The following is a 24,488-nucleotide window of genomic DNA, read 5'->3' on the forward strand; positions in this document are numbered from 1 at the left end:
ACAGCACTCCTTTTATAACATTTTCTGCTATTGTTGATATTACCCCACATTTGTCTGACCAGAAATCTTTAATCTTCCTTCAGCTTCACTTCACTGATCTCCACTATGTCTAGAGCTCACCTTTTCAGATGTGTTTGCTTCCCTATCACTTACAAACTTCCGACATCGCACACTCATGTGTTGTTCAAATGAAAAGGTATAAAACATCATAACAACCAAACTGGTTGAAATTTGCATGTACCGATTTGGGATAACACAGTGAGACATCCATCCAAATGTCTCAAATGACCAAGTTCAAGTGGGAGCAGCTTAAGCATCCGCCCTACAGCCTGGACATGTCACCCTGTAACTTCCATGTGTTTTGTCTACTACTAAAAGAAGCCATCTCAAGGGGCAGTGTTTCAATTTAGATGCCGAACTGGGGACACAATGGAGGACTGGCTCCTGTCACAATGAGATAAATTCTGGAAACAGAGAATCTCTCAGCTCACAAAACAGTGGGATAGTAGTGCTCAGATCTCTGGTGATTACTTTTGAGTGAAGACTTCAATTATACCCACAGTGTTATTTCCTACCTTTACCTTTGAACACCCCTCGTATATTACCCTTTCCTTGATTATTCAGTCTTTTTCTCATGGTGTCCAAAGAGAATTTAAGAAATCCACGAGTCAGAAGTTCATCAACTGCAGCTTTTAAGGGCTACAACTGATTGTCAGGGCCACAACGACACCGTAGTAATAATAATCACATTCGCGGCTCATCGGCCTAAAGAATGGCAGATTCAGCCATGCAAACCCCCTCCCGCATCAACACAGTTTACCCACCACACAGATCCAGCTTCCTGGCAGTATTGTAATATGATGATCTGAGCAAACATTGCCTGGTGGGCTGTATTTAATCCAAGCACATTTTTATTGATTGTGTGTGTGTGTGTGTGTGTGTGTGTGTGTGTGTATTGCATGGGTAATTACAAGGGGATTTGACACCCAATGTTGATTAGTTGTTTGACAGAGTTGTGCAAATACAGTAACTGTTAGTAGTAGACTAAGATCAATTGCAAACATTTTATTGTAGTTTTCATTGTATGCCAATAGTGACGAGAGGTGTGGAGGGGAACTTAAAAGGTTTGTTTAAAAGTTTGAGTGAACTAAGTACTCAACTAATAATGCAAGAATAAAAGCGTAGGGCAATGAATTCAAAAATGAATCAGATAGAGTAATAAAGTTGAATTTTTAGAACAATTAAAGGCTCAAGGAGGTGATTTAAAAATAGATCTGCTGGTAACTAATCACAAACTCAATCAATATATTACAGAGTTACATGTAGAACACTCAACAATAATTAATAAAATATCGGAATTAGATTCCACTGTGTTAAAAACAACAACAGAGTTACATTTTAATGTAACTGTTCCATCTAATTTCATGGCAGATCTGTAACTATAAGTTTTGTTTGGTTAAATATAGAAAGTTTTTATTTTTTTCAAGCAACAACATTGTCCCTTTCAAAGTAGTCCTCTTCGGCAGTACATACTGGCGGAGTTATTGCTCCCAGTTTTGGTATTGTGCTGTAAGACTTCAACTGGTAAGTCCTTTTACATGTCAGTCACATTCTTTTGAATGTGTACCAGAGTCCCAGAATGATGTCCTTTTAAGACTTTTTCAATTTTGGAAAAAGAAACAAACATCACAATGACTCAGATCAGGTGAATAAGGGGATGCCTTTTGAGGTCAGAAATTCCATGATGGAAGTGACAGTGTGACATGGGGCATGGAAAAACAACTTTAGACCAGGGTTATTCTAACATATCAAGTTTTACTGATTTAGAAGCTGAATGACATAACCTGACTTCCAGCAGTCTATAAGCTGTTGACACAGAGTATCACTGACAAGTGAGCCCAGCTGGTGTGGCTACCAATAACTACCACTTAGATACTCACAAATCATAGCCATCTAGCAAAGTAGTCTTTTGCTCTTAAAAGATCAACTTTTCTGACAAGTCACTGAGCAGCTTGAAGCTACCTCTATTTATGCCAGAATAATAATACCACTTTTGCCCTGCCACCAGAACATCAGCACATGAAACATTTCCATTAACACTATTAGAGTCACACAACACACCAACATCAATTGTTTGCTCCTTACTAGACAATGTAGTCAAGAGTCTAGTATTTATCAACATCTGATTAGCATCTTGAGATTTCTTTGCCCTGATTCTCAACAGAAATAAATTCCCCTAGATCATAAAATTTCTCTGACCTGACACACCACTAAAGTCTGACCGTCAAACGCTGTAGGCCAATTATCTGATTAGGTATGGAGACAACTTTTTGCTTACAGTCTTAAGAAATAGTAGTGCATAAACGTTTTACTTTTCTCAGTTTTCTAAAACTTTTCCTGTATTTTTAAAACTTCTGTGACTATTGTGCCCATTCATTTTTTATGGTTATCCTCATTTTCAAGTCATTTGTTAGAGTCATTGATACCAAAGACATCAAAGATAGATCACTACTTCAGACTTGTGCACAAGGATCAAAGAATAAAATGTCGGTAGGTTCACTGGTCACGTCATCTAGATCTTCAGATTCCATTCACATATGCAGTGCACTTAAGTGGTTTTATATGAATGATCTTCGCATGTACTTTGTGAAGGTGTGTGTGTGGGGGGAGGGTGGGAGGGGGGACAGTAAAACCATTTATTATTATTATTATTATTGGTGTTTTGCCCTTAAAGAGCGCATTTGGACTAAACTACATGGCCAGTTCCTTTTGCTGCCTTCCTTGCTGCCCAAACTTCCCTCATTCGCTCGCTGTGTTTCTGTTTCCGGTCCTCTGTCCATGCTTTTTGTCGGCTTTGTGTCTTTGGCTTCATCTTGATTGCCTTTTTGGTTGCCCATATTTCTTTCATCTTCTGGCTATGTATGATCTTGCTTGCGTTCTTCGGTCCATTTTATGCCTGTTCGTTTGTCACATTGTATCTCATGTAGTTTACTTTTCTTAATGATGTTTCTGAATTTTATTCTGTCGTTTATTGTGTCTGCTGTTATGTTGAGTTGGTTCAGGTCGTTTTCTACCTCTGCCACCCATTTGTTGTTTCTAGTGGTTACCCAGTCAAAGATCTGTTTGGTCAGTCTGTGTGATGGCATTCTGTATAGGTGTCCATAGAATTGTAGTCTGCGTTTTCTAATCTTTTCTGTGATTGTCTCCGTATGTTTGTACAGTTCCTCTGTAGGTTTCTTTATCCATATTCCATTGTTGTTAGTTGCGCCAAATATTTTCCAAAGTATTTTCCGTTCTACTTTTTCTAATTGTCTGATACGTGTATGCCCTAGGATTAGTGTGGTCTCTGCTGCATATAGTGCCTCGGGGAGCACCACCGTGTCGTAATGGCGTAATTTGGCTTTTTGTGAGATAGACTTCTTGTTGTAATGATTCCACATTACTTTGTATGCCTTGTCCAGTTTAGTCTTTCTTTCTTAGTTTGAGTCTCTGTTATGTCCACTCATTTGTAGTGTTTCACCGACGTATTTGAAGTTTGCCGTTTTGTAAATCGTGCCATACTTTGTGTTCAGAGATGAGAGTTTCTTTGTTCTCATAAACTGTGTCTTTTCATAAGAGATCTGTAGTCCAGTTTTGGAAGCGATTTTGTGCAGTTTTTCAATAGTGTCTTTTGTTTCCTTTATACCTTTCGTGACAATCGCCAAATCGTCTGCAAAAGCCAGGCATTTAATCTGTAGGTTTCCTAAGGTTATCCCCTGTTGTGATGTTTCCCATTCTTCTATGACCTTATCTAACACCAGATTGAAAAGGAGAGGTGAGAGGCCATCGCCTTGTCGGACACCTGTGCGAATTTCAAAGGGTTCTGATAGTTCCCCACAGAACTTTACTTTGGAGGTCGTGTTGGTTAAAGTTTGCTCTATGATAGCCCGTGTTCTGTTTTCTACTTTGTATTCTGCTAGAATTTTGAAGAGAGTTTTCCGGTCGATAGAGTCGTACGCCTTTTTGAAGTCAACAAAGGTAATGATCAGGTTCTGTTTGTGTTGTAAAATCATTTTCAGGTTCCAAATTTGTTCTGCACAAGTAAAACCATTTATGTATACTTCCACATTGTTGGAAATATGTATGCACATGGTGCAGCATTGTCGTATGTACTGTTGTGTTTACTGACTTGTGGTGCCAAACCTCTCCTATAACAGATACTTAAAACACCATTTATATGATTGTTTTGTAGAGTGCAAAATGCAAATGTAGTAAGTTTATAGTTCTACTGATGCATCAATGTTCTTTGTACATGTAATACTTTGAAAAACATAGAGTACTGAAAATGAATGAATTATTTATAGTAGCATTATACTTTGTGATTCAGTGTCTACAAACGTAAGATGAAATCATTTCAGATTTTCGGGTTTGTAAAAGGCTTGCCTGTATTTTCAGTGATTTAAACACTATAATCTTTATGTGAAATTTAATTATAATCAGTTCCAGTGACGTCTTTGAATTTCTGGATGCTAACTTTGATGCCACTGAGTAACCTTTGCATATGACAAGAATTTCTTTGGGTTTGTGAGAGATATTTTGATAACATTTTGACACAGTGGATGATGAAGGCTTCACACAATTGCTCTGACAGTCAAACACATTGTATTTAGCATTTCTCTATCTGTAGCTCTATATTTTGTTTTGCAGCTGTTGTGTAGGAGTTATCATTTCTTTAGAAGTCATTTCAGCTTCATCCTGGAGTGATTCAAAGAAGCCACAGAAAATGTAAAACAGCAAAATCATGGACAAAGAATTCAAGTAGTGGTCCTTTCAAAGCAAAGTCCTATTTTAACTACAGACCATCCCACTGAGAAAGAGGTGGTGTAGCTTGACATTGCTCAGATACACTGGATAAGATAGTTAAAGATTGTTACAACCATCACCCGAGGCCAAAAAATAAGTAATACTTTCTCTTCTCTGCCTTTAAGAATTTCTGTTACATTATCATCAACTTACTCGTAAACTATTTGTGAGACCCTGCATTTTGGAAATAGCCACACTCAGCTGATAAGTTTCATTATAGTTGAATGTTATACTCTTCAGGTAATAGTTACGGGCATCTAACAGCCTTGCTTCATGCTCTTCAAGTTTTGCAGGATCTGTAGGCTTTTGTTCCAGGCTGAGAGAGGAACGAACCTCTATAAATGTTCTTATTGTAAGCCAGAGGCGATGCTGCCATTTCAGTATGCCAGGAAAGGCTAGAAACAAAAACAGTCACTTATTTGTATGAACATATTTTGATACTACTTATATTGAGAGTAATCTTATGACCAGGAAGCACAGAATGTATTAGGGACAGAAAGTAAATGATAGAAGTATTAGGCAGAAAATTAATACACAGAAAATTCTGTACTAATTTAATCCTTCTTCCAAGGCCCATCTAACATTTATTATTAGAATTCATATTATTGGAATAATTACTTCCTACTCTGCTAAGTTAGTTTAGGAATAAAGATGCTAAAAGAAAAGATGACAAAGAAATGAACAAAGTCCGCAGAATTGGAAAGCAATTTCTTTCGTAGAATACAAAAGCGTGTGTGTGGGTGTAACAATGAAAGAAAGCTTCTGCTTGGTAATGGAAATTATTAGTGACATTTTATGAAGATATCCTCCACAAGACTAGAATAGATTATGCACCCATTGTAGAAATATTACAATGGTAATTGAGAGTACACCTGAGTATGGATGTAAATGTGGTACTCTCTCTTTTCAGGTTCTCCACTCATAAGTCAGATACAAGACCTAACTATGTTGCCAACAGAAGCCTACAATCATACACTGGTCTATACAGTATACATATCAATACTCAAGATAAAAACAAAATAATATCAGTTGTATGAATTATAATAAAGCAGATGCAACTAATTACTGGTTTTTAGTGAACAGCAAATGGCAGCAGTGTCTCTATGACATACAGATATGATGTAATTACATGCTTCAAAACCTACCTTTGTAAAGATATATCTAAAAACAAAGATGATGTGACTTACCAAACGAAAGCACTGGCAGGTTGATAGATACACAAACAAACACGAACATACAGACAAAATTCAAGCTTTCGCAACCAAGCCTTTACAAATGTCTGCTTGTGTCTGTGTATGTGAGGATGGATATGTGTGTGTGTGCGAGTGTATACCTGTCCTTTTTTCCCCCTAAGGTAAGTCTTTCCGCTCCCGGGATTGGAATGACTCCTTACCCACTCCCTTAAAACCCACATCCTTTCGTCTTTCCCTCTCCTTCCCTCTTTCCTGATGAAGCAACCGTTGGTTGCGTAAGCTTGAATTTTGTGTGTATGTTTGTGTATCTATCAACCTGCCAGCACTTTCGTTTGGTAAGTCACATCATCTTTGTTTTTAGATATATTTTTCCCACGTGGAATGTTTCCCTCTGTTATATTCATACCTTTGTAAAGATGTTCATTAAAAGATATAAGTATCAAATAAAACAAAAGACTGAAGGATACTTGACTTAGAGCAGTGATGACGACGACGACAACGACGACGATGATGATAGTAATAATAATACCAATAAGAATAAGAAGAAGAAGAAGAAGAAGAAGAAGATTATAACAAAAATCGAAGCAGATTCATTTATTCATCCACTCAATTAATTCTAAAACGCTACTGATTCCTCATACATTTTGAAATACTTCAACTCTTTTCTTATTTATTTCATTCAGACATCACACGCCATCTGAAAACTATGTGCTGTTCCTCTCTCAGCATATTAAATGCCATTGGTTGAAAGTGGTGTACAATTTGCTGCAAACTTTGGCAAATGATGGGTGTTCTCTCCAGATGAGGAAGCAATGTATCTTAAGATAATGCACACTGTCTCAGTTGGTTAGGAGGACCTGATGCAATCTTGTTAAAAGGAAGTAAATTTGCTGTGGATATCACACCTATGGATACAATAGTTGGCCTATATGCCTGATGACAAAGTACTTCAGGCTTATGGAACATATTAAATTCAGTTTTATCCATACAAATCATTTTTAAAGCACAATCAGCCTTTTATGTTCAACACTGAGGGATGTAAAATAAGCTTGCTTGCTTGCTTGTCTTCTTCATAAAATTACACTCAAAACTAAAATGCAAGCAAACAAAGTGAGAAGAAATGTGTGTGCAACCAACTGCAGGTGACTGGCTGGCTTCCTTTATCATCATTTTTGTAATATAACTGGTAAATTACGAAATGGTGAAACAACATCAGGTTGTTATAACACGACAAACTCAGTCTAAGAAACCAACATTGATAGAGATCATGAACAGCTTTGTGCTATGTACTTAAACCTACAAGTTTAGTTGGAAATCAGGTAACTGAAGATCATTAATGATTACAGTTATGGAATGCATGATACTGGTGGATGTGACAATCGCATTCCATCTTGCAATGGTCCACATGACTGAAGCACCAATTTCCCACTAACATCTGCTGTTGAAAACTTGCATAAATAACAGTTTCATATACTATTATATATTTGTAACAGTATCTGTGTTGCTGTGTAATTTGCCTTTCTTTAAAGTTCTCAGTTGTTGATGTGTGTCTTGCTAAAAGTAATGTGTCATTGATTTTAGAACACTGAATAAATCTTTGTTTAAGCAGCATACTTATTAGATCTTTTGTATTCTTGATATGATAGCAGATGTGCATGGTTCTACAAAACATTGATTTGATGGATGACTGAGCTGCACAATTAAATAACGTGTTCTAAGAAAGGAGGAATTCAAGCAGACAGCTTGCAATGTTATACTAAATTATTGTGGACAGCTTATGAAGTCGCAGGACATCTTTGTGAACTCAAAAAAAGACACAGAAGAGGAAAAGGACTCCAGTTAATGTGAGTGGATAAGAAGAAAATCATGAGTGAAGAGGAAAAACAAATTGAAAAATTGGTCAGTAAAGAGAACTGGGCAACCTGGCGTATTCTCATGAAGGTTATTTTGGAATGTGATGCAGTTTATGATGTTGTGTGTTTTAATCGAACCAGAAGCAAACATTGAAGGTTATGTTGCAAAATTTGATGCGTAGACAAAAGCAAATTCCACAGTATAAAGGTCTTGTTTTCTCATTAGATACAAAGTCATTACTTCAAGTTGCTACATGTGAAACTGTAAAATATGTACGGTAAAAGTCGCAACAGATCTACAATGGTCAGTCTGCAGTAAATATCGACTTTTTATGACATAAGTTTGATAATATTGAACGGGAATGGCCAGGTGGTATGCAAGGTCATTTAGCAAAATTTGATGAAGTTTCAACATAGATACCTATGCTAAATAAACCTACAGATGAAGGTGATTTGTGTGCCCACTTCCTTCAGACACTGACAAAGGAATCTGATCACACTTATGTGATTTGGCGTGATCTTCCACAAGAAGAAAAACAAAAAGGCATAAATTGCAGGAAAGATGTCTGAATTATGAGTTGCAGATACAAGGAAGAGATGAAACAAATGTAGCAACTGAAATGATTTCAAAGTGAAAAGCGAATGTATCATTCCAGCAACGAGGCAAAAATACAATGATCAGTGTACAAAAAGAGAAAATTCAAGCAAATAAGAAGTGTGGAAATGTTTTTCCTGTCGTAAAAGCAGACACATTTCAAAACACTGCAGCACAGGATTAGTGTAAACAGAAAGGTAAAGCAGTACAATGGAAAACCAGCCAAAGTAGCAGATTTTGCTTTTTCTTCTTTACTTGATGATTAGTTTCGGGCCAGGACCCATTTTTAATTCATCCAAACAGTCAAAATGGTATTTCCAAAAATACAAGAACTATGTCATGATAACAATACGGGAATTGTGGGTCCGTCTTGATGCAAAACACTTTTGTTATTTATTTATTTATTCCCCAAACTAATTTCAGTGACAAATATCATCATCATCAGTGGGTTATTTAAATCTAAAACACACAGAAAATAGCGTAGTTACAAAACACAGTAAAACATTATTACTTGTGTACTGTTTTTCTTTTAAATATTATTTTCTGTGAATACTTTCATAATACCTTATTTATTATACATTACAACATGGTTTTAAGGTTGTTGTCGCTGTTTGCAGCATAGTTTCTGTGTTTTTCTGTTGCCATTTTTCTCTGCATGCATAATGTCATCTGCAACTGTGTGAGTGGCTGTTAGTAAACAAATCCAAAAACGTGAACTTACATACATCAGCGTTATACAGTTGGGATTACGATAGTGTTGTGGATACAGTTTTGATGTGTACTAGGTTGTGCCTTAGTTTCTAATGTACTCACATTCACTGGACACCTTGCAGCTACTTTTATACACAGGAAAACATACTGAAGATGGCGAAACTAGCTTGGGGAATCAATAAATAAAAAAAAAGTGTTTTGCATCAAGGCAGGCCCACAATTTCCGTGTTAATGTTTTTGCATGCAAACACGGACCAAATGGAAGCGTTCCAAGGTAAAAATATACTGTCATGATAAATATGCAGGTATTATGAAATGCAAATGAACAGTTACAGCATATACAGATACTGTTGATTTGCCCTTCATAATATGGTTTTGATTTGATTTTATTTTTTATTGGTCCAGTTTTATCATACAGCACAAATTGTACAATTGATATTGGACAGGTCAAAGATAAGTTACAATAATACATAGTATTAGAAAATAGTAGGCAAATTAAAAATAGGTACCTATTACAATTAATTTTGTTACGTATTCAGAAATTCTCTGAAAGAATAGAAACAGTGCTTTATTAGAAATGCCTTTAGTTTAGCTTTAAATATTGGATGAGTAGCATTTTTTATTTCCTCTGGTATCTTATTGTGTAGTATTACACCAATGTTAATTATGCTCCTCTGACAGGTGGTTGTTCCGTGATATTTTTTATGTATATTTGATTTCCCTCTGGTACTATAGTTGTGTACATTTTTGTTCTGTAGCAGTTTGCCTGTTTTTAGGACACCAAGCTCAGTAAAATGGGACTTACAGGACTCCATCTTTTTAAGGCCACAAATTATTCTTAGAGCTCTTTTTTGTATTCTAAAAACCTTTACACTGTGAGTTGAGTATCCCCAGAAAACGATCCCATATCGGACTAGTGAGTGGAACTACGCATAGTATGCCTGCACTACTATTGTTTTGCTTGTTGTAGCCTTTAAAATTCTTAGGCCATAGCACACAGGTGATAGTTTTCTAGACAAGTTATTTATATGTGTGTCCCACTTTAAGTCTTGCTGAGCCCATAGACAGCAAAAATTTTGTGACGCTTACATTTTCTAGGGGATCATTTTTTAATTGTGCTTGAATAGACATTTGATTAGTTGGAGGAATTAAATGAAAATCGACACACACATTTTTTTCAGTATTTATAATGAGTTTGTTTTTTGTGAGCCACTCAGAAAGTCTTTTCATAGAACTTTCTGCTGTGGACTGCAAAGTTTCTGGACTGGATCCATTGAGCAATATGCTGGTGTCATCAGCAAACAGGATAGTTTTTGTGGGACTCATATATTCAACTAAATCGTCCACATAAATCGAGAAGAGTAGTGGATCTAGGATTGAGCCCTGCGGTACATCATATTTTATTGGTAGTTCGCTAGAAAGAAAAAGAGTTGTTTCTTGTTTTATTCATTTTGTTGAATTCATACTGAAGTGATACTTTCTGCCTGCATTTTTTTAGGTATGAACACAACCAGGTATGTGCTACACCTCTTACTCCTCGTCTTTCTAATTTTTCGAGCAGAATGTTATGGTCCAGGACATCAAAGGCTTTTGATAGATCTAGAAAAACACCTGCAGCTAACTTATGTTGATCAAGGGATTTTAAAATGCAGTCTATGAATTCGAAAATTGCTGTCTGTGTAGATTTAGACTTTCTACAACCATGTTGTACTGCAAGAGGTGCATATTTATTTATGAGACTTAAAAGCCTGCCATAGAAGAGCTTTTCTAGAATTTTTGAGAAGGAACTTAACTGTGACACGGGTCGGTAGTTTGATATTTTTTCAGAAGAACCTTTTTTTAGCAGTGGCGAAACTTTTGCTATTTTAAAAACATCTGGAAATACACCAGTTTTTAAAGAGAGGTTGAAAATTTTTGCCATGGGGTTTGATATGTGGTGAGCATATGCTTTTAATATTAAATCAAGTACTTCATCAAGACCACTTGACATTTTATTGCTTAATGATTTAATTTTGCTTATAAATTTATTGGTGTTTGTTTCATAAACATACATAGAAGCAGTCGAGATCACTGACTTGCTGGATAAACTTGGGACTGGTCATTGACACAGTGTAATTGGATGAGGTCTTCAGCTAGTGAAGTGAAGTACTCATTGAATTTTTCCACAACTGAATTTGGGTCTGTCACTTTTGAGGCTTCTAGTGTTAATGATACATTCTTTTTCTTTGGAGCTGAACTACAAGTTTCTTTCTTTATAACTCTCCACGTGGATGTCATTTTGTTAGATGAGTTTCTTATCAAATTGTCATTCCACATAATTTTTTCCTCTTTGACTACTCTACCATAGATTCTTTTGTAGGCTTTTGAATAATCTGTGAATTCTTGGGTTACTTTATATTTCTCACAACAGGACTGCAGAAATCTGTTTCTCTCACTGGAAATTTTTATGCCTTTAGTTAATCATTGCTTATTATTGTTGGCTTTTACCGTTTTTACTACTTTTGGAAATGCTACATTAAAATAGTGAAGAAAGATGCTCTGAAAACTCATGTACATGCTATCAACATTGTTCTGAGTGGTGATGCTTTTCCAGTTTTCCTTCCCAGTAAGAGATTAAAAATTCTAATGTTATCTTCAGAAAAGGTTCTTTTTTCAACACTTTTTCAGAACTACTACTACTTGTTGGCATTTCTGTACACAGCAGCTGTGCCTCATGGTCACTATAACCCATGCTCAGTACTCTGCTTGTGAAACTGTAATTTATTTCTGAGATGAATATTTGGCCAATAATGGAATTTGTGCATTCTGTTAATCTTGTTGGGCAGTGTATTGTGGGGATCATACTGAATGTGTTGGTCATATTTATCAAAGCATCTCTGGTGCTGCTGACCCTTATATTTTTGGAAACACCATTTCGCCTATCTGCACGATATGAAAATGGGTCCCAGCCCAAAACCAATCATCAAGTAAATAAAAAAAAGTGGAGTTTGCAAGTTTGGATGGCTTTCCTTTGTACTGATTAATGGAAACTACTGAGCTGAAATATTTCAGCTTGCTGGAATTTCGCAAAGGAAAATTTAATTTATATAGGAACTGTCGTAACTGTGGTGATTCTGCAATGTTACCAGGTGTGAAAATACCATCAGAAGTAAGTCCAAGAAAGATTTCATCAAAGATATATGGTTTATCTCCAAGTATAGGTATAGCAGTGTGTGAAGAATGGTGCATTGGGATGGTGGTGCTACACATCATGTAACAAACCAATGAGTTGGTTTGTTTTGTACAATCCTTTTGAGGCATTAAAGAAAATGGAAAGAGCTAAGATTAATGTCCACATCAAAGCATTTGGAAGAAGGTTGCACTGTTGTTGAAGCCTATGATGGACACAGGTGGACTAAATGATATTTTGAAGATGTGTAGCACTGCCCAAGATGGTGCTTGTATTTTATTCTCTATTAGAAAGGCTGAAGAAAAAGGTGTTGATCAAAGTATCAAAAATGGTGGTAAAATATGGTTATTTTACAGAGACAACATACCAATTGCAGCTGCTCTATCAGAAAGCGAGAATGAACTTTATCAATTGTCAGCGAAAGTGATTTAGCAAGAAAAGCATTTTGTTGTAAAAGTAGCTACTTGGGCACCGGACTAAACACCATGTACTATCAGTCTTGACAGCACATGGTACTGATGTAAAGGTTGATGATGAATTTTGTGTAGTTTTATGCTTGCTAAACAACACTGACTAGTTTTTGGTAACCGAGTAAGTAAATAAACTAACCCAGGAGAATTAGTCTTCGCCAAGGCCTGTGGTCCAATGGTAGAAAAGGATTTAGCTGTCTACTGATGTTTTCTTGTTTTTAAGGATGGTCTTTCTGGTTTCAGGGTGACATATCTTTTAAGGTAAAGAGACGAGGTTAAACGGAAGTTACTAATATTTATTGAGATGGTGAAAACAGGAGATCAAGTGAACATTAAAGAACTGCGAACTGATGGTGGCAAGGAATTTGATAACTAAGATGTAAAAAGATATGGATTCAAACATTCCCTGACTGTTCCATACACACCACAGCAAGATAAGAGTTGCTGAAGGTGAGAACATGATTATTTGTGAGATTTTATATTGATGGTTTTAATCAGCAAGAGATATTCCAAAAGCATTGTGGAGTGAAGTTGTACTTGCAGCAACTCATACTCTTACCTGAATTGGGACAAGGGTCAAAGGAAATACACTAATTGGAATATTTTTGAGGAAGAAGAGTCAGTTTGAACATCTAAAAGTATCTGGGACAATGTTTTGTCTGGATTGCAGCACAGAAACAGATGTAGTTTGAAAGGTTATATGGTTGGGTATCATGGCTATGGCTATCACGTCTACTTTACAGACAGGTATGTAGTTATTGCCAGCTGAGATGTAAAATTCAAGAATGAAAAATTACAATCATTGAAAAATGATGTAACCAAGTTAGCTGACATCTTGTCTATGAATGGTTTTACACCTGCGACACCATATAATCTGATTGATGAAGAAACCATTGAAGACTACATTGCAGGATTGGATCATCATCATGATGGTGCTGAAGTGCATGTAGATGGAAATAACATCGCTTTAACTGGAGATGGAAGTACAGATGGACATCGAGTTTTGGGAAACAGAGAAATGATTAGACAGCCAATATGTTATCAAGATGAACCAAAGGTGATGATGTTGAGGGAACCTCCAAAAGACTATGATGAAGCAATGAAGTCTTCAGATGCAGAAAACTATAACAGAGGGAAACATTCCACGTGGAAAAATATATCTAAAAAGAAAGATGATGAGACTTACCAAACAAAAGCGCTGGCAGGTCGATAGACACACAAACAAACACAAATATACACACAAAATTCAAGCTTTCGCAACAAACTGTTGCCTCATCAGGAAAGAGGGGAAGGAGAGGGAAAGACGAAAGGATGTGGGTTTTAAGGGAGAGGATAAGGAGTCATTCCAATCCCGGGAGCGGAAAGACTTACCTTAGGGAGAAAAAAGGACAGGTATACACTCGCACACACACACATATCCATCCACACATACAGACGCAAGCAGACATATGGTCTTTAAATATGTCTGCTTGCGTCTGTATGTGTGGATGGATATGTGTGTGTGTGCGAGTGTATACCTGTCCTTTTTTCCCCCTAAGGTAAGTCTTTCCGCTCCCGGGATTGGAATGACTCCTTATCCTCTCCCTTAAAACCCACATCCTTTCGTCTTTCCCTCTCCTTCCCCTCTTTCCTGATGAGGCAACAGTTTGTTGCGAAAGCTTGAATTTTGTGTGTATATTTGTGTTTGTTTGTGTGTCTATCGACCTGCCAGCGCTTTTGTTTGGTAAGTCTCATCATCTTTCTTTTTAGATATATATATATATATAAACAAAGATGAGGTGACTTACCGAACGAAGGCGCTGGCAGGTCGATAGACACACAAACAAACACAAACATAAACACAAAATTCTAGCTTTCGCAACCAACGGTTGCCTCATCAGGAAAGAGGGAAGGAGAGGGAAAGATGGAAAGGATGTGGGTTTTAAGGGAGAGGGTAAGGAGTCATTCCAATCCCGGGAGCGGAAAGACTTAATATATAAAAGTACCTGAAAACTAGATGATTTACCAGCCGGAAGGAAAACTATTGCTAATCGATGGGTGTTTTGCAACAAAACTGAATAATAATAATAATAATAATGACCTCATCTGCTACAAGGCAAGATTAGTTGCAAAATGGCCAAGAATTGATTTTTCTGAAACATTTAGCCCTGTGGTTAGGTTTGAAACTATGGGAGCTCTTTCTTGTGTTGCTGTTCAACAAAACTGTAACACTGAACTATTTGATGTTAAAACAGTACTGCTGCATGGCACATTGGAAGAAGAAATTTACATGTGACAGCCACAAGCTTATGGTGATGGTACAGGTCATGTGGGCAGATTGCCTTGAAGTTTGTATGGACTGAAGCAAGTAGGAAAATGTTGGTCTCAGTGTTTGTAAGAATATCCTAAGAAATCCACTTTAAAGGAGAGCAGTGCTGATCCCTATGTGTATTTTAATGAAAATTTAATCCTTTTATTTCATGGGTATGATGGACTGATGATGCGACCTGATGAAATGGTTCATAGTTACACAAAAAATCACAAGAAGAATTTGATATTGTGATAAGTGAAGTGGATTCCTATCTTGGCATTCAAATCCAGAGATTTGAAAACTATGTGAAGATCAATCAAATGGCAAATGCAAAGAGAGTGGTGGCAAGGTGTGGTAATGACTAATGCAAATCCGATACCATTACCGACTGAACCTGGATGGATACCTAGCAATCCAGTGCCAGCTACTGAAACTGACACTTACCAAGATATTATTGGTAGTCTCATGCATTTAGCATAGGGAACATGTCTAAATCTAACTTACGCCATCAATGTTGCTTCAAGAGCATGAATTCAACTACTGAAGCCCACCTTAAATTGGTTTAACAAATTCTTCACTATCTGAAAGGTACAATTGATGATGGAATTAAGTTTAGTAAAATGATGAAGTCTGCTGTAGAATCTTATGATGATGCTGATCACACAATAAAAACATCGACCAGACATTCAACAAAGTAGAATGTTAATGAAGTTTTGTAGCGGACCAGTAATGTGGAAAAGTGAACTTAAAAAATGTGTTCCACGGGAAACCAGATTTGTTGTTGCAAGTGAAGCAAGTAAATTGTTAGTGTGGCTGGCTCATGTATTGAAGGAAATCAAAAGTATTGAAATAAGTTGAATTCCAACATTAAATACTGATAATCAAAGCACTATTAATTACATAAAAGGTACTGGATTCTATGAATTCTCTAAACATATTGAAACACATTGTCAGCATGTACGACAGTAAGTGAGCAAAAGATCCATGTAGAAGATGTCTGAGCATAAGATCAGAGAGAGAGAGAGAGAGAGAGAGAGAGAGAGAGAGAGAGAGAGAGAGAGAGAGACTCATACACATTACAACAATGGGAGAGAATAACAAATGCTATACAGGAGACTAAAACAGAAGTAAAATGACAAAATGTCACTGGCTGACCACTTACATAAAATATGGGGAAGCACGGCACTCAGTCAACGTACTAAAACCCTCTCTCTAAAATCTTGCTAGTAAAACTCTAACCACATTCGTTTTATCATTATCTAAAGTAGACTGTAGATTTGTCGGCAAATCAGCTGCAGTCCACTGGTCGGAAAATAAAATTCAGTCTAATAAAATATGGTGCACAGTGATCTGTGCACCAGAAACGCCACACATTGGAGGGTCCTCCCACTAGAGTAAGAAGCCAAATATCATAAGGCTGTGGCCTATGTGAAGGTGAGTGAGGAGGACCTCGTCCTGGCGATGCAGCTTGAAGGAGGTATGCCACGGCCTAGTTGTAGGCTTTACAGCACTGAGCTTACTGTCAATCACTTACAGCCACTCGTCCTCCCACTGACGCAAAACACTGGAGCTCAACAGTGACATCATAGCATGAAGGGGGTTGGCACACTAAAATATCTGAGGATCAAGGCACGCCTCCTTCGCTGCGAGACCTGCCCTTTCGTCTCCCACAATTCCCAGGTGTCTTGGTACACAGAAGAAAGACACCTCTTTCTCCAGTCATTGTACGTGGAGGAGGGCATCCAGGACAGTCTGGACTACTTTATCTGCTGGGTACAAACGTTTCAGAGAGTGAAGGGAACTCAGAGAATCGGAACAGACCAGAAACTTAGCACTAGAAGAATTTCTCATCTGCTCCAGTGCCTGCAAGATTGGATACAATTCTGCATCAAAGATAGTAAAGTCTGGAGGCAGCTGGACCTTGAGGTCACGATCTGGGAAAACAACAAGCAACCAACAGACTTCCCGTTTCGACCCATCTGTAAAACCAGGACATAGTTGTGGTGCTCAGATACCATGTCAGAAAATTTCACATTAAAAATGGAAGCAGGAGAGCAATCTCTCCTGTACCGCACCAAATCTAAAATCACTCTGGATCTCTCCAGTAACCAGGATGGCGGATGGTTAAAACCCTGGATTTGGGAACATACTGGCTCCACACTGAGTGACTCTAGCACACGCTGCATGTGGACCCCTAATGGCATTGTGGCTTGTGGACGGTTGGAGAAAAGTCATTAGGCAACAATCAAGTCAGAGCTGCGAGGAACTGCCTGATTCACCGGATGGTGCAGTTCTCCTTCCTCAGCACAGAGGATAGGTACAGGACTGGCCCAATAAGCACATATGGCCAGCCGATTCCCCTCATGGTGAACAGTGTCAATGTTCTTCAAATAAGAGAGTCTAGCTGACCCATACACCATGCAACCATAGTCCAGCCGCGAATGCACGAAAGCCCTATAAAACTGGAGGAGACGCACCCTGTCGGCTCCCCAAGACTTGTGGCTAAGCCACTTTAAGATATTCAGTGCCTTCAGGGTACTGGCTGTCAGGTGTCTCTGGTGTGACAACCACGACAATCTGGAGTAAAAAATGCGGCCCAGGAACCTCACTGAGACTCTAAAACGTAGGATGGTATCCCCATATGCAAGGCAGGTAAATTAAAAGTATGGTGAGAATGATTAAAATGAACATACACACACTTATCTGCAGAAAAATGAAAACCCTTCGTTGCAGCATACTCCTCTAATCCTGCACTGTAAGTTGCAACTGGCAGCTCGCCGTTGCAACACTGGAGGAGGGAACAGAAAGTAGTAAAATTGCCCATAAATAAAGAACACAGTACAGGACTCCTTACCATAGATGTGATACTGTTTATGATTATGGTAAAGAGAGTAACACTTAAAACTCTGCCCTGATGGACACCATTCTCCTGCTCAAATCAATCTGACAACATGTCATCAACTCAGGTTCTAAAAAATTTCTGAGATAGGAAAGACAATATAAAGATGGGGAGGTGGCCACGGAAGCCCCACTGAAGCAGTTGTGTAAGAATACAGTGTCTCCAAGTAGTCTCATACTATTTATCTATATCGAAGAATAAGCCGATACAGTGATGCTTACATAAGAAAGCCTGCTGAATAGCTGCCTTTAACAAGGTCAGGTTGTCAACAGTGGACCAAAATCTCCAGAATCCACACTGGGAGCAGCTAAGGGGTTGCCTGGTCCCTAACAACCAGATCAGACGACAGTTAACCATTCGCTCCACTGTCTTTCCTACACAGCTTGTTAAGGTGATACTCCAATAACTACTGGGACATGTGCATTCCTTTCCTGGTTTGAGGAGAGGTATCAGAATTGCTCCCTCCATAAGTTTGAGAAGTTACCTGTTGCCAATGGGATTAAAACATTCTAGGAGGATATCCTTTGACATGACTGGAAAATTATGACGCATGCAGTACTGGATTTGCTAATGACCGGGTGCAATGTCACGAGTCTCAGTCAGAGCCAATTCAAGCTCCCACATGCAGAAAGGAGAATTATAGGCCTCAGAACTGTTGGATCTGAAGTCCAACTCCCCCCTCTCTACAGTCGCACAGTGGAAATGAAATGTCAGATCCTAGCTTACATTGGCAGTAGAGTTTTTGTAAAATGCTTGGTCCCTGTCTGAGCAATGTCTCCGGATGTTGTTTGGGGACCCCCCCCCCCCCTCCACCCCCCGTTTCAGCACTGCTGCTATTGGTAAAAGACAGTGTTTATCAGAAATCCTCCAGATAGCTTCCTATACTGTTGTAGAAGAAGTGGAACGAATTGATGGTGTCCAGGAACACTTGCCATGACCTTTTCTTACCCTCCCTAAAGATGTGTCGAGCCTTGGTCCTTGGAATTCAAAAGGCCATTAGGTTGTTTGCTGTTGGTCGGCATTTAAAATGACAGAGCCACATACCTTTCCCATATTGCTGAACGGCATTCATCTGTCCACCAAGGTACAGGCTGCCTCCTAAGGTGTAAGGTGACCTGAGGACTTCAGTATGGATAAGTCAGCGGCACGAATGGAGCACTTGTCTGATGTGGTCCCCCCCCTCCATGGACACTGTCACAGTGTTCGAACACAGTCAGCTGCCTGAAGCGCATTCAGTTAGCCCTGCTGACCATCCATTTGGGTGGCTTCACTTCAGATAGTGCTCTATCCAGTAGGAGGATGCAGAGTGGGAAGTGGTCACTGGAATGAAGGTCATCAATGATCTCCACTGAACAGAATTTGTGAGGGTGGAAGAGCAGAAAGAGAGGTCAATGGCTGAGAATGAGTTTCTAGTACCTGTGTTGAGGATGCACAGATCATGTGTTATGAGGCCCTCCAAAACCTGACCCCGAGGGCAGGTAGAGGTTAAGCACCACAAGACACGATGGGCATTGAAGTCTCCCAGGAAGAGAAATGGCCGAGGGAGTTGATCCACAATAGCTGTGAGAGCCTCAGAGTCTACTGCACCTATATGAGGTAAATACAGTGAGAAAACCGTAATCCTCTGACAGGCATGAATTTCAACTGTAACTGCTTGCAGGTCAGAAGCCAGGGGGAGAGCAAAGGAGTGGTGTGCATTATTGACAAACACCACGTCCTCTCCCTTGGTTCTTTCCCCTGATAGGTCATCCTGGAGTTACAGCATATAACCCTGTAGTACAGGGATGGATGTATCTTTATAATGTGTTTCTTGTAAACACAAGCACAAGGGGTGCACCTGTGCTAGCAGTTTCACTTCCTCTACATGAGTTCTGAACCCATTGAGTTCCACTGTGGTATGAAAGCCATTTTAAAAATGAGGTTTTACTCTGTCTTTCCCCTTCTCATTCCATGGTGGTGTGAAACAGCTGGTATCCTCAGATAAAATTCAATGTCCATACCAGTGATTGTACGATTTTCACATCCATCAGACAATAACAAGGGTGCATGTTCTGATGGCTTCGGAGTGGACCGCTTTGGCCATTTGGCCTTCGTCACCAGTTTGGACTTTGGGGACATTGGCAAGGGTGATGGTACAGAAACAATCTGGTAATCTCTTAAGATGTCTGCCATGAGGGTTTACTTACACTGACATTATGTTTGGCAATATTCAGTGCTTCAGCTATAGGGAGCAGCAGTGCAGGCTGGCAGCTACATTTACAGTTGCAAGTAGATGTGCCCTTCTGGACAGGCTCCATCAATGCCGAGATGAAAGACTTGATGAAAATTGGTGGCTGAGTGGTCTTAAATTCCTTCTTTGCATCAGAGTATGAGATATATTGGGTGACTTTAATTCCCTGAATCTTCTTTTCTTTAGCGTAGATAGGACAATCCCTGCTCCAAACCGGATGGGCCTGGGAGCAATTAACACACCTGGGTGGTGCAGTGCACTGGAAACCCTGTTTGTGGGCCATGCTGCCACATCGACCACATGTAGCCTGACTGTTAAAACCCATAGTGGTGTGACCAAAGCGTTAAGCGTTGGCACTTGAAGCAGTATATTGGATTTGGGATATAAGGTCTTACCTTAAGGTGGAGAAAACCTGCTGCAATGCAGTCTGGCAACTTTGGAAGATTGAATGGCAGAATAAATTATGCTGACTTTCGGAGCTCTCCAACAATCATTTTCATAATGTTTTGGGTGTCAGTCACCCGTGCACTTTCCCATTCCTGTTGCAGTTCTTTTGTATCCATATCCATAATGTCCTGGCAAGTAACAACATCTTTAACACTATTCAACCCAGAGTTCAGCTCACTAGTAATGGGATATTTCCCAAGTAGACTGGCATTCTACAGCTTTTGTACTTGGGGCACCTTCATAGTCTCCAGCAGAAGAGTACCAACCCATAGATTTGAGTTGCCCAGCAAGTCTCTCAAGAACTTTATGGATATAAAATGGTGACAATTTTTCAAAAGAACCTTCCACATGTTTCATAACAACAAAAACATTATTCACCACAGGACGTGTACTGCTACTTTGGTTACTGTTGTTGACAGTCAGAGATGACACATGTGGACTAGCCACAAGAGGCCTCTTAAGATTTTGGGTGGTAATACTACCCAACTGCCCACCCGAACCACTGGTAGTAGAAAAATGAGATTTAGGCTTCATGGTGTTTCCATGAGCAGCTAGGGAAGAAAGTTCACTCAGGCAGAGCCCCACATGCCTGGGTAACCCTTATACAACTGAAGTGCGCCAGGACCCCAGAAGTTGCCTGCTAATAACAGTTCCACCTCAATAGCCACACATCTCATCGGCATGCAGCACACTTCAAGACTGTTTTTTTTTTTTTTTCTTTCTTTTTTTAGAGGTTTGTATCACCCTTGTGATCTGGGCAGTGAAGCCAAGGTCCCCTTCCCAGTGGCACGCAATGTTCCACCACTGTGCCACATGGCGATTGCTGCAGCATAGCCAGCGCTTACGGTGACAGGGAACTTGTGGCACTTACCAGTCCCCAGCCCAGGAACACTGGGGTCGTCAAGCCCGTACCCAGCAAATGAATGCTGAGCTCCTGAGGGCAGCAGAAGATCAGGCAGCAGACATTTTTACTGTGTGTTCACCCATAAAGATGTTATGAATAATGAAAACTTTGATTGGAATGATTGAGTTAAATCTCTGATGTGATAATAAAATATGAATATTGCGGGAGAGAGTTAAAGATTTTAGAACACTGAATAAATCTTGTTTAAGCAGCACATAGCGACTGAGGCCTACGGTTCTGTACAGTGTACAGTGTAGTGTACGACTGTTTCATGCTCGAGTTGTGCCATGAGTGTTTGATTTAGCACTGTCAAATCAGTTCTGCGCTGGCTGCCAGGAGTTCAGTTTTTCATCTATTAGCTCCTTGCCATTTACTCTTAGTTTACAGGAATTTGTATGTTCATGTTTACTCTATGTTAAGTTCTATCATGACAGTCATTGTGCATGCCCTTAGTAACCAGTCAACAAGAGTCTTATTGGGTTTTCTCACTGCACCTAAAACATGTTCTATATTATTCGACCTATGAACGAATAAAGTCATCACTGTCCCAACACATTAGATATTGTCTGTGCATTATTTATCATAAACTAAGCAAGCTGGACATGTCAGTACTCATCCCTATGGCCAAATTGGTGACACTGATGTAATTTATGCCTGCCTGATGCACAAATTAGAGGAGGTACTATTGCAGGATAACAGAAAATCTGCTGTGTCCAGACTCACAGTACTATCACCACCTTTCTGGCCTCACAACCTGGCCCTTTGATTTTCTCAAATTGAAGTCAGTGTCATTTATTTGGGAATAATCACAGACACTACCAAGTTTGTGCTGGTTGTGAGCCAACTTGGCCATCAGTACACGGATGAATTGCAAGATGTAGTAAATCTTGCTGCCAGACAGTGGTTCCTACGACCATATCAAAGCAGAGCTAATCCGTCATGTATCTGCTTCACAAGAAGACCACCTCCACCAGGTCCTGATGCAGGAAGACAATGGGGATTGCAAGTCATCCCAGTACCTGTGAAGCAAGATCAACAACGGCACAGTACTGGTCAGCCTGCTGACAACCATCTGGAGTAGTCGGTTGCTGCCTGCCATTAAAGCAATCATTGGGTCACAATCTAACATGTCTTTAGACACATTGGCAGAGCTAAAAGACAAGGAGCAAGATGCTATATCACCTGCACCTATCAGTGTAACATGCACATCTGCCATGGTACTGTGCACTGACTACGATGCTCTGACAGCACAGGTGGTTGTACTAACTCAGCAGATCGGAAGATGTTATCTCTCTGTGACATGAACAGTGACTGGGGCTGAGCCGGATTCTGGAAGCACTCATGCAGGAGATCGTCAAGCACCTCGACTATGCCCTGGACAGAAACACAGCAGGAGACATACTTGTACCACAGAAGATTTAAATGAAGCACATCGCTGGGCCAAACCCTGCGCATATCCAAATGCCAGCAGGACTTGAATGCACACACACTCCGTCCAATTGCTGGTCTGAGCCACAGTGTCTGTCTGTAAGTGAAGAATGTACAGGACAGAAATATCTGGTTGACATTGGCTCTGATCTGTGTATATTCCCACAAACAATGCTACATCAGTGTAGGTCATGTACGTTGTTCTATCCAGCTGCTACAAGCAAGTTCTTTATTGTGATGTAGAGCACACACTGATTTGAGCTAGACCCATGCCTACACCAGACATTCATGTGGGACTTCACGATTGTGGATGTTGCAGGACCAGTAATGGAGTGGACTTCCTGGCACACTACAACTGCCAAAAAACTGTGATGCATGGCACTCTTGCGGTGACTATAGAGTGCTTAATGCCTGTACAGTGGCAGATCATTATCCACTGATGTTATTCCATGATTACAATCATGAGTTGAATGGTGCTCACCAATACAGTGGTTTGGACTGCATCAAGACATACACACAGATACCTGTGGCCCAGGCACACATCCCAAAGATGGTCATCATTCTACCGTTTGACCTCTTTGATAGAAAATTCATGAGCACACAGGCATGGCAGAGATTCCAGATTTCATTCAGGAAACATGCATCAGGCTGTGGCTAAGCCATGTCTCTATAATATCCTTTCTCCTAGGAGTGCTAGTTTTGCAAAGTCTGCAGAAGACCTTCTGTGAAGTTTGGAAGGTAGAAGACGAGGTACTGGGGGAACTGAAGCTGTGAGGACGGGTCGTAAGTCGTGCTTGGTTAGCTCAGATAGTAGAGCACTTGCCCAGGAAAGGCAAAGGTCCTGAGTTTGAGTCTCGGTCCGGCACACCGTTTTAATCTGCCAGGAAGTTTGATGGCAGAGATTTATCGACTCCGTGTTGCACGGCCTGCCATTCTGCTTCACTTACCTTCGTGACATACTTTTATTCTCAGCCTCACCAGAAGATCATCGCCAGCATCTCTCAGAAGTTTTCAAATGTCTGGATAAATATGGCATTGTTCATAACACAGAAAAGAGTGTTTTCAATAAGCCACAAGTCGATTTTCTTGGCTAGCACATAACCCTTATGTTTATCACACAGTTCAGCATGGACATCCAACAAATGTCCAGGATTGAGAATGTGGTAGCAGACTGTCTCTTCTTAGTCAGGAGTGACTCCACTACTGGCTACGCAGAGCTCACAGAAGCACAATGTACTGATCAGGAACTGCAAGAGTTGTTGTAGGAAACAACTTCAATGTTATACTTGCAATCAGTCAATGTTCCTAGCGCTAGCTTCAAGTGATATTGCGATTTATCAACTGATAACCAAAGCCCCTTTTACAAGCAATATTCCAAAGAATAGCTTTAAATCTTTACACAACCTGTGTCACTCCAGTGTGTGATCTACATTACACCTCATCACAGATTGCCCTAT

General features: G+C 39.6%; 1 protein-coding gene across 1 annotated transcript in view; it reads right to left on the reverse strand.

Annotated features, from left to right (window-relative positions):
• The window catches only part of LOC126262556 (leucine--tRNA ligase, mitochondrial), a 125,856-nt gene that overhangs the window by 20,566 nt on the left and 80,802 nt on the right, over positions 1-24,488 (reverse strand). The window contains exon 9 of the mRNA XM_049959251.1: positions 4,996-5,237. Within this exon, the coding sequence (XP_049815208.1) occupies positions 4,996-5,237 (242 nt within the window). The remainder of the gene's footprint in view (positions 1-4,995; positions 5,238-24,488) is intronic.

Source organism: Schistocerca nitens, chromosome 6 (genome assembly GCF_023898315.1).
Source record: "Schistocerca nitens isolate TAMUIC-IGC-003100 chromosome 6, iqSchNite1.1, whole genome shotgun sequence".
Taxonomy (NCBI): Eukaryota; Metazoa; Arthropoda; class Insecta; order Orthoptera; family Acrididae; genus Schistocerca; species Schistocerca nitens.